The 10,270-nt window shown below is 41.2% G+C and overlaps 3 protein-coding genes across 3 annotated transcripts in view; 2 read left to right on the top strand and 1 right to left on the bottom strand.

Annotated features, from left to right (window-relative positions):
* Window positions 532–2,887, top strand: LOC104707845 (xyloglucan 6-xylosyltransferase 2-like). Its single transcript, XM_010424277.2, has 2 exons — window positions 532–1,750; window positions 2,243–2,887. The coding sequence occupies exons 1-2, from the start codon at window positions 734–736 to the stop codon at window positions 2,615–2,617; spliced, it is 1,392 nt and encodes a 463-aa protein (XP_010422579.1). The 5' UTR covers window positions 532–733; the 3' UTR covers window positions 2,618–2,887.
* Window positions 3,891–8,987, top strand: LOC104707844 (translocase of chloroplast 159, chloroplastic-like). The gene is made up of 2 exons (XM_010424276.2): window positions 3,891–4,162; window positions 4,261–8,987. The coding sequence occupies exons 1-2, from the start codon at window positions 4,102–4,104 to the stop codon at window positions 8,760–8,762; spliced, it is 4,563 nt and encodes a 1,520-aa protein (XP_010422578.1). The 5' UTR covers window positions 3,891–4,101; the 3' UTR covers window positions 8,763–8,987.
* Window positions 9,723–10,270, bottom strand: part of LOC104709797 (glutathione S-transferase F3-like) — an 8,145-nt gene continuing 7,597 nt past the window's right edge. Inside the window, exon 4 of the mRNA XM_019228618.1 lies at window positions 9,723–10,246. Within this exon, the coding sequence (XP_019084163.1) occupies window positions 9,935–10,246 (312 nt within the window). The 3' untranslated portion in view covers window positions 9,723–9,934. The remainder of the gene's footprint in view (window positions 10,247–10,270) is intronic.

The following is a 10,270-nucleotide window of genomic DNA, read 5'->3' as shown; positions in this document are numbered from 1 at the left end:
AAAAAAAAAAAAAAAATTACACACAAATTATAAAATCTTAAATTTTGTTAAATCTTTAAAACTAATTATAAAAAATTATAAAATCTTAAATATTGTTACATATCAAAAACTAATCAAAAAAGTATATAAAAGGATTAATAAATTCAAACAGAAAAAAAACTACTAACCTCTAATTAGTAATTTAACTAACTGAACAAGGTGAATATCATTTGCTATTTATGCTCCTCTTTCTTTTCAACTAGTTTTCTATATATATATACTCCATAAAACAACACTATTACGAGTTTTTCCACTAAAACTACAAAAAAAAAATGACGAGTTGACTTTTCAACGGTGTTAGATTTCTAGTTTTTGTATTTTTTTTCTTTAATAGATCTATAACTGCATCAACGGTCAAGATCATTGATCACAAATCACACGCTCTAAGATCTCGACACGTGTGAGAAACACTACTAACACAGCACTACTACCACCGACAATTAAGTGAAATCGGACAATATTAACTGTCATGTCCAAAAAACACAAAATCTCTTTCTCTTTCTCTTCTCTTCTCTTCGCTTCGCTTCTCTCTTCTCTCTCTTGTACTCCCGTAAGTAACTTTTGATTTAAAATTTTAACAGTGTTGTTAATCACAAATTCGAATCTCTTACATTAATGGAAACTCAGATCTTCTCTTAATAAACACACACAAAAGCACAGATCTTTCACGGAAGAATCTCTCAAGAAAAAAAAGATGATTGAGAGGTGTTTAGGAGCTTACCGGTGCCGGAGAATCCAAAGAGCTTTCCATCAGTTAAAGGTAACGATCCTCTGCCTCGTTCTTACCGTAGTCGTCCTCCGCAGCACGATCGGCGCCGGTAAATTCGGTACCCCGGAGCAAGATCTCGACGAGATCCGTCAACATTTCTACACACGCAAACGAGGTGAGCCTCACCGTGTCCTCGAAGAAATCCAGACCGGAGGAGATTCTTCCGGCGGCGGCGACGGTGGTGGTGGTAACTCCGGCGGGAGTAATAACTACGAGACCTTTGACATCAACAAGATATTCGTTGACGAAGGTGTGGAAGAGAAACCCGACCCGAACAAACCTTACACTCTCGGACCCAAGATTTCAGATTGGGATGAGCAGAGATCTGATTGGTTAGCTAAGAACCCTAGCTTCCCCAATTTCATCGGACCTAACAAGCCACGTGTTCTTTTGGTTACTGGTTCGGCGCCAAAACCGTGTGAGAACCCTGTCGGTGACCACTATCTTTTGAAATCCATCAAGAACAAGATCGATTACTGTAGGTTACACGGGATTGAGATCTTTTACAACATGGCCCTTCTCGATGCGGAGATGGCTGGTTTCTGGGCAAAGCTTCCGTTGATTAGGAAGCTTTTGTTGTCACACCCTGAGATTGAGTTCCTTTGGTGGATGGATAGTGATGCTATGTTTACTGATATGGCCTTTGAGCTTCCATGGGAGAGGTATAAAGATTACAATCTTGTGATGCACGGGTGGAATGAGATGGTTTATGATCAGAAGAATTGGATTGGGTTGAACACTGGGAGTTTCTTGCTTAGGAACAATCAATGGGCGCTTGATTTGCTTGATACTTGGGCTCCTATGGGTCCTAAAGGGAAGATCCGTGAGGAAGCTGGTAAGGTTTTGACCCGTGAGCTCAAGGATAGGCCTGTCTTCGAAGCTGATGATCAGTCTGCTATGGTTTATTTGTTGGCTACTCAGCGAGACGCTTGGGGAAACAAGGTAAGAACTGAAGCTTTTGAACTTGATTCCATTTCAGTATTTTGTTTGATGTGGTAAAAAAAATTTCTAAATTGGGAAATTTTAGTCTACACGTCTCTTGATCACTTAAAGATCGTTTTGTTTTTGCTAACAAATCACAATGTGCGTTACTTCTTGTCAGTTTATAACATCTCTATTCTCTATCACATAAAGATGCAATTTGTTTTGCTCATAAATCACAAATTCACAATGTGAGTCGCATCTTGTCGGTTTTTAACATCTCTTCATCATGTAAAGATCATTCATTCCTTTGCTTACAAATAACAATGTGAGTTGCATCTTGTGGTTTATCATGTCTCTTGATCATATAAAATCACAATGTGAGTTGCATCTTGTGGTTTCAAACATTCTGTGTGAAGTCTATTATTGAAGTAAAGTAGTAGACTCGAATCTTTGCTTGGTTTGGGGGTTTTGTTGAACTACTCATTTGAGCTGCTGTATATATTGTTGTAGGTGTACCTGGAAAGCGGATACTATCTTCACGGTTACTGGGGGATTCTCGTGGACCGATATGAAGAAATGATAGAGAACTACCACCCGGGTCTAGGCGATCACAGATGGCCATTGGTGACTCACTTTGTCGGTTGCAAACCTTGTGGGAAATTTGGTGATTACCCAGTGGAACGGTGTCTAAAACAAATGGACAGAGCCTTTAACTTTGGGGATAACCAGATTCTGCAAATCTATGGCTTCACTCACAAATCTTTGGCTAGTCGCAAAGTCAAGAGAGTGAGGAACGAGACTAGCAATCCATTGGAGATGAAAGACGAGCTTGGGTTGCTTCACCCGGCGTTTAAGGCGGTTAAGGTACAAACCAATCAAGTTTGAATCGGAACTGCGTCTAGGATTTGTGTTCTGTTTCTTGCAATATTTATGTCTGGTCTTGTGTCTTTGCTTGTTGTTGTACTAAGATGGATGATAAAAAGTATTGTGCAGAGACGTCAGTTTATTCTTTGGTTTTTACTTTGGTCTCTACGTCTAGAGAGTTTTCTATATCGAAATCAAAATGTTGCCTTTCTTCTTTGTAATCCCATTAGAACTTGAGATTTTGTAGCTTCATGGATCAATAATCTATGTTAATTCAAGAACATTTTTTTTTTTAACCTATGTTAATTCAATAATCTCACTCTTTGTTGGTCTGATTTCATATTTAAGTAAATTTATAAGCAAACAACTATTGATTTTTAGTATACAATATGTAAAAATTTAATATTGAGTTGGTATAGTTTCAAGATCATGTCGCAATTCTTTTAAGAGTTTGAATTCAGAACATAAAATGTGGCATGTGGTCAGATTCATTTGCAGTATGGGGGGATTTTAAAAAGATTTGTTGTGTCTGAATATCTTTAATTGCTCTTAACTAAAAGAATTAGCAATTTTGGATTACGAACAAACATTCGGGCTATTTTTAGGCCTTATAAAAGCCCATTAACATGTGGAAACGGTAATCTCGGCCTGATTTTTGGAATCCATAATATACAAGAATCCAAATCAAAAAGAAAAAAAAATCATAGATAATGGTGGAAATAATTTTTTTTTATTTAAGGAAAAGATTGTGTGGCCAAGCAATTTTCGGGTTGGAAGAATACAAAAAAGATTTATTTTCTTCTTCTTTATAAAAACGCAATCTCAAATGTTATCTCGTCTTTTGGTTGTTGTTTGTAGGTGTGTGTGTGTGTGTGTGTTTGGTTTTTTGGTTTTTAGTAAAGAGAAGATATAACAAAACCCTCATTCTGGTGACTTTTAAAACCCTAGATTTGGTGAGCCTATCAAAACATATTTCATTGAGGAAGATATTAACTATCAAATAGTAAATACTTTCCCAAAAAAAAGTGATAAAATCAGAATTCTTCATATAGATTTAAAAAAAAAAAAAGACATTTTTTTCAAATTTTTAACCACAACTTAATAATTTTCTCGTAAAAAAAAACTTGTAAACTCTTCGTTTGCCCCCCTCCTTAAAGAACAGTTTCGAAAATACGACAGCGTTTAAGTGTGCAGCGCGCATTGGAAGACTTCACCAACTTAGAGAGGTGAGGGTAAATAAGTAATTTCGGCATCATCCTCAAAAACAAACAAACTGAGAAGATAAAATCCCAAAGCAAAAAGAGTCATATTTTTGTTCGCTCACTGACCTTATCTCTCCCAAATTCTTCTCTCTTGTTCGAAGAGGGGAGCACCAAAATTCTCTCAAATCATAAAAAAGGGTAAAATCCCTAAAACCCTTTTTTAATCTTATCGCAATCTCACCTTCCTCCACAAGTTTTTGTGGAGATAAGAGTTTTGATAAATCCTCCAGTAGCAAAGCGGAAATGGAGTCCAAGTCTGTAACTCCAGAACCAACGAACCCTTTCTACGCTTCGGGGCAATCAGGTTTCTTTCTCGTTTCTATCTTCTTCTTTTAATCTATGCTTTTTTTTTGGGAATAGGGTTTTAATCGGAAAGTTTGATTTTTTTTGGTTTGGTTATAGGAAAAACCTATGCTTCTGTTGTCGCCGCCGCTGCTGCAGCAGCCGCCAGTAAGGAGGATGGTGGTGCTGTGAGTAGTGGGAAGGAGTTGGATTCTTCTTGGGAGGCTGCTTTGTCTGGTAATTCGGATAAGGGTGTAGCTGATGATGATTTACCTGACGCCGATAAGGAGAAGGATGATTCCTTAAAGGATGGTGGCGAGGGTGGTTCCTTAAAGGAAGATTCTGCTACCACTACTAAGCCTGAGGTTGTTGTTTCTGGTGAAACAATTGGAGAAGATGATGTTTCCTCGTTATCTCCGAAGCCGGAGGATGTTTCTGATGGTGTTGGGGTTGCGGTGGAGGAAAAGAAGGTTAGTAGTGAGGGCGTGGAAGATGTTAAAGACGATGGTGAGAGTAAGATTGAAAACGGGAGTGTTGATGTTGGAGAGAAACAAGCTTCCGCAGATGGTGTAGTGGTGGATGAGAATCCGGAAAGGGAAACGGTGAGTGAGAGTAAAGTCAAGGATGTGGAAGAAGATGTTGGAGTGAAAAAAGATGATGATGAGGTGAAACAGGCAGATGAAACCAATGAGAAGGAGAGTGAGTTGAGTGGAAAAGTTGATGTTGACGATAAAATTGATAGTGTTATTGAAGAAGATGGTGTCAAGTTAACTGATAAAGGAGACGTCGTAGTGGACTCGTCCCCTGTAGAATCTGTGCATGTTGATGTGGCAAAACCAGGGGTCGCTGTTGTAGAAGACGCCAAGGGAAGTGATGAGTTGAAGATTAATGCCGATAAGGAAAACCTTGAAGTGTCTAATAAGTTTGATCAAATTGGGCACGATGATGGTGGTGGATTTGAACCTGAGTCTGATGAGACCACTGAGGAGGTAGGGGAAAGATTGACTAGCGGAGCAGATTCCCCTAAACCAGAATCTGTGGATACCAATGCTTCAGAGCCAGAGGTTGTAGCTGTCCAAAGTGAGACGGAACCGAAGGATGTGAAAGAAGCTAACGGATTGGAGAAGGATATGAGTTATGCTGAGGTATTTAAGGCAGCTAGTGCAGTATCTGACAATGGGACCAAGGAGGAGGAGAGTGTGTCCAGTGGCGTTGTTAATGAAGAAGGTGTTAAGTTAACCAACAAGGGAGACTTTGTAGTGGACTCATCTGCTATAAAAGCTGTGGATGTAGATGTGGCGAAGCCAGGTGTTGTGGTTGTTGGAGATGTAGAGGCGAGTGAGGTGCTGGAATCTGATGGTAACATTGTTGATGTTCATAATAAGTTTGAACCAGTTGGCCAAGTTGAAGTTGGTGGAGTTGAACTTGAATCTGACAAGGCCACTGAGGAGGTAAGAAGAGAGAAGTTGACTAGGGAAGGAGACTCTACTGTTGACTCCTCTGTGGTGGAGTCTGTTGATGCTGATATCAATGTTGCAGAGCCAGGGATTGCGGTTGTTGGGGCAGCGAAGGAGGCTGAAATTAAGGAAGATGGTGGAGATGATGAGGTTGACAAGACCATCCCAAGTATTGAGGAACCTGATGACCTGACTGCTGCGTATGATGGGAATATTGAATTGGCTGCTAAGGAAATATCAGAGGCAGCCAAAGTAGAGTCTGACGAACCAAAAGTGGATGTGGAAGAAAAAGAATTGCCTGCTTCTGAAAGTTCAAACGTAGATTCAATTGATGTAAAAGAGGATTCAAATCCCGCAGCTGAGTCACAGTTTGAAGCAAACCCTAACCCGGAGGTTCGGGAAGTTTCCGAAGGAGACAATGCTGAAGAGGGTGGAAACAAGCTCCCAGTCGAAGACATTGTTTCTTCGCGTGAGTTTAACTTTGAAGGAAAGGAAGTGAACCAGGAACCTTCTGGAGAAGGTGTTATCGGGGTTGATGGGTCTGAAAGTGAAGAAGAAACTGAAGAGATGATATTTGGGAGTTCTGAAGCTGCAAAACAGTTCTTAGCAGAGCTGGAAAAGGCTTCTTCTGGTATTGAGGCACATTCTGATGAAGCAAACATTTCTAACAGTATGTCAGATAGAATTGATGGCCAGGTTGTCACCGATTCTGACGAGGATGTAGACACAGAGGATGAAGGTGGGGAGAAAATGTTTGATTCTGCAGCTTTGGCTGCACTTTTGAAGGCAGCCACTGGTGGCGGAAGTTCAGAAGGTGGCAATTTTACCATAACATCTCAAGATGGTACAAAGCTTTTCTCTATGGACCGACCAGCTGGTTTGAGTTCATCGTTAAGGCCCTTGAAACCTGCAGCAGCTCCACGTCCAAACCGTTCCAACATCTTTTCCAATCCTAATGTTGCAATGGCGGATGAGACTGAGGTTAACTTGAGCGAGGAAGAGAAACAGAAATTGGAGAAGTTGCAAAGCCTTCGTGTGAAGTTTTTGAGACTTCTGCAAAGGTTGGGGCACTCCGCAGAAGATTCAATTGCAGCGCAGGTTCTTTACCGTCTTGCACTACTTGCTGGGAGACAAACTGGGCAGTTATTCAGTCTTGATGCTGCGAAGAAGAAAGCTGTGGAGTCTGAGGCTGAGGGAAACGAAGATTTGAACTTCTCTCTAAACATACTGGTCCTTGGAAAAGCCGGGGTGGGAAAAAGTGCTACTATAAACTCCATTTTGGGAAATCAGAAGACGTCCATTGATGCTTTTGGGCTCTCAACCACTTCGGTTAGGGAAATTTCTGAAACAGTGGGTGGTGTCAAGATTAACTTTATTGATACTCCGGGTTTGAAGTCTGCTGCGATGGATCAAAGTACAAATGCAAAAATGTTGTCCTCTGTAAAGAAGGTAATGAAGAAGTGTCCCCCTGATATTGTTCTTTATGTGGATCGGCTTGATACCCAGACCAGGGACTTGAACAATTTACCCTTGCTAAAGACGGTTACTGCTTCTCTTGGTTCATCCATATGGAAAAACGCTATAGTGACATTGACCCATGCTGCTTCTGCCCCTCCTGATGGCCCATCTGGCACCCCATTGAGCTATGATGTGTTTGTAGCGCAATGCTCACATATAGTGCAACAGTCTATCGGACAGGCCGTTGGTGATCTACGCTTGATGAACCCAAGTCTGATGAATCCGGTTTCTCTTGTTGAGAATCACCCCTTGTGTAGGAAGAACCGGGAGGGAGTGAAGGTTCTCCCGAATGGCCAAACTTGGAGACCTCAGCTGTTGTTATTGTGCTACTCCCTAAAGGTTTTGTCTGAAGCAAATTCTCTATTGAAGCCTCAAGAACCAATCGACCATCGTAAAGTATTTGGTTTCCGAGTTCGATCCCCACCTCTCCCTTACTTGTTGTCTTGGCTGTTGCAGTCTCGTGCACACCCTAAGCTCCCTGGAGACCAAGGTGGTGATAGTGTTGACTCTGATATTGAAATTGATGATGTATCTGATTCTGAGCAGGAAGATGGGGAAGATGATGAGTATGACCAGCTGCCACCATTTAAGCCTCTTCGAAAGACCCAACTTGCAAAACTCTCAAAAGAACAGAAAAAGGCATATTTCGAGGAGTATGATTATCGGGTAAAGCTCCTGCAGAAGAAGCAGTGGAGAGAGGAATTAAAGAGGATGAAAGAAATGAAGAAAAACGGGAAGAAGGTGGGTGAAAGTGAGTTTGGTTATCTGGGAGAAGATGAGGATCCAGAAAACGGGGCTCCAGCTGCAGTGCCAGTTCCGTTACCCGATATGGTTTTGCCACCTTCATTTGATAGTGATAACTCAGCTTACCGATACCGTTTTCTGGAGCCCACTTCACAACTCCTAACCAGGCCAGTGTTGGACACCCATGGTTGGGACCATGATTGTGGATATGACGGCGTCAATGCAGAACATAGTCTTGCTGTAGCAAACCGGTTCCCTGCTACGGCTACTGTCCAAGTCACCAAGGACAAGAAAGAGTTCAACATTCATTTGGACTCGTCGGTGTCTGCTAAGCACGGCGAGAATGGATCCACTATGGCAGGGTTCGATATCCAGAATGTAGGGAAGCAGCTGGCTTATGTGGTTAGAGGAGAAACCAAATTCAAGAACTTGAGGAAGAACAAGACGACTGTTGGAGGGTCAGTGACTTTCTTGGGAGAAAACATTGCCACTGGTGTTAAACTCGAGGATCAAATAGCACTGGGGAAAAGGTTTGTTCTTGTGGGCAGCACTGGGACAATGCGATCACAGGGAGATTCTGCCTATGGTGCGAACCTCGAGGTCAGGCTTAGGGAAGCTGATTTCCCTATTGGGCAGGACCAATCCTCTTTAGGGCTGTCTCTGGTGAAGTGGAGAGGCGATTTAGCCCTTGGAGCCAATCTCCAATCTCAAGTCTCTGTTGGAAGGAACTCAAAGATCGCGCTTCGTGCAGGACTTAACAACAAGATGAGCGGACAGATCACAGTCAGAACCAGCAGCTCGGATCAGTTGCAGATTGCTCTCACGGCCATTCTTCCAATTGCCATGTCCATCTACAAGAGCATTCGACCAGAAGCTACGAACGACAAGTACAGCATGTACTAAAAAATATCTCTGCTGCAGAAGGATCTTTTTTATATTACTGGTTTCAGTTAATGTTTTTTCCCCCTACTTTAATAAAAACTTTGTTGAGATTTATCAAAGTTGTATTTTGTTCTGTTGAGAGGTTCCCCTTCGGATTTATCATGTATCAGTAATTTTTCACTTTCAGTAGCCCTTCTCAGCTTCTCTTACCATTCTTCAGATGATAATGGAGCCTAGTGCAGTTTTCATTTGGTTCTACATGTCATGCTAATGATGTTGCTCGGCTTGTGTTTGCTAATTTGTTACTTCAAAATTTCTGCAGAAGATATCAAACTTTCGTTGACGAAGCAGGTGCATACCCTTGTTAATAAGATTTTGTTTGTACTAAAACCAGGATGTTCTTCCTTGAAGGTAGGTAATGGTGTGTTTTAGCTTTTCAGTAGTTCAGAAATCTGTAAGGCTTCTTCTGCCACACTCCTGACAGACGCACTCTGAATAAAGGACATTTCTTGTAACTGATGTAGCAAAAGTGATCTTTATGGAATATGTGATTATTGGCAAAAGCCTTAAACTTTAAAGGATGATGACCAGAGTATGCAATTATCTGCAAAGCATTTTTAGCACCTAGCATTTTTAGGTGCTCAAGATCCGTGATCAATGGTGAAAAAGACAAAACTTGCTGCTCTAATCGTTTTTGTAACTGCTGAAAAAAACGTTTCTGTAACTTATTGAGAGGTGGTGAATAGGTCCAGAAACCTGATGGTGTTTTGTTTTGTGACGTCTAATTAATTTGAAAGATAAAGACTACTTTACTTTTGTCATTTTCGTACCTGACAAAGCAAGGAAACTTTTAAGGATAAGAATGCCCAGGAGAAACGTTCGTAAGTAAGATTTCCACAATACTAAAGTCCCTTGTATACAAGCTCATTAATAGGTAACTCTATGTTTAAGAGACATTGCTATCTTTGCATTAGTTAAACAGATTGATTTAATTTAAAAGCGCCTGTAGATTAGACAAAAGATTTCTCAAAGACATACAACACACTCACATAACTAAAAGAAAAACAGAGGATACAACAGAAAGAACAAAACAGAGTACTGAGAAATTGGGCGATGAGGCCGCCGCTTATTTACTCTTAGCATTACTATTTGTGACTGAAGCAAAGCCATTGTTTTTCCTTTTAGAAATTACTTCACTGAAGGACCTTCTGGGAAGCTGGCCTCTTGGTGATCTCAGTCACCCACTCGTTGACACGTGGAAGCTTGGTGAAGAGCTTCTTGGTGGGAGTTTCGAGCAGGTACTGAATCACGGGAATGTGGTGAAGATCAGTCAAAGTGAAAGTGTCACCAGCCATATACTTGAACTCCTTGAGCCTAGCCTCGTAGGCATCGAGGACCTTGTCTAACTTAGCCTCCTCTTCCGCAACAACGGCTTGGTCTGTAGTCAAGCCATAGATGAGCTTGAATACTTGTTCCCAAGCAAGCTTTGTAGCCACTGGGTCGAACTGGTGAGCTTCCACTTGCATTCC

This window comes from Camelina sativa, chromosome 8 (assembly GCF_000633955.1).
Source record: "Camelina sativa cultivar DH55 chromosome 8, Cs, whole genome shotgun sequence".
Classification (NCBI taxonomy): Eukaryota; Viridiplantae; Streptophyta; class Magnoliopsida; order Brassicales; family Brassicaceae; genus Camelina; species Camelina sativa.
This window is presented reverse-complemented; position numbering and strand designations above follow the sequence as displayed.

Bases quoted from the DNA above. Each gene is read 5' to 3' on its own strand.
- LOC104707845 (XM_010424277.2), top strand. From the start codon at position 734: ATGATTGAGAGGTGTTTAGGAGCTTACCGGTGCCGGAGAATCCAAAGA. The intron at 1,751-2,242 runs GTAAGAACTGAA...ATATTGTTGTAG, and splicing joins GAGACGCTTGGGGAAACAAG to GTGTACCTGGAAAGCGGATA.
- LOC104707844 (XM_010424276.2), top strand. From the start codon at position 4,102: ATGGAGTCCAAGTCTGTAACTCCAGAACCAACGAACCCTTTCTACGCT. The intron at 4,163-4,260 runs GTTTCTTTCTCG...GTTTGGTTATAG, and splicing joins CTACGCTTCGGGGCAATCAG to GAAAAACCTATGCTTCTGTT.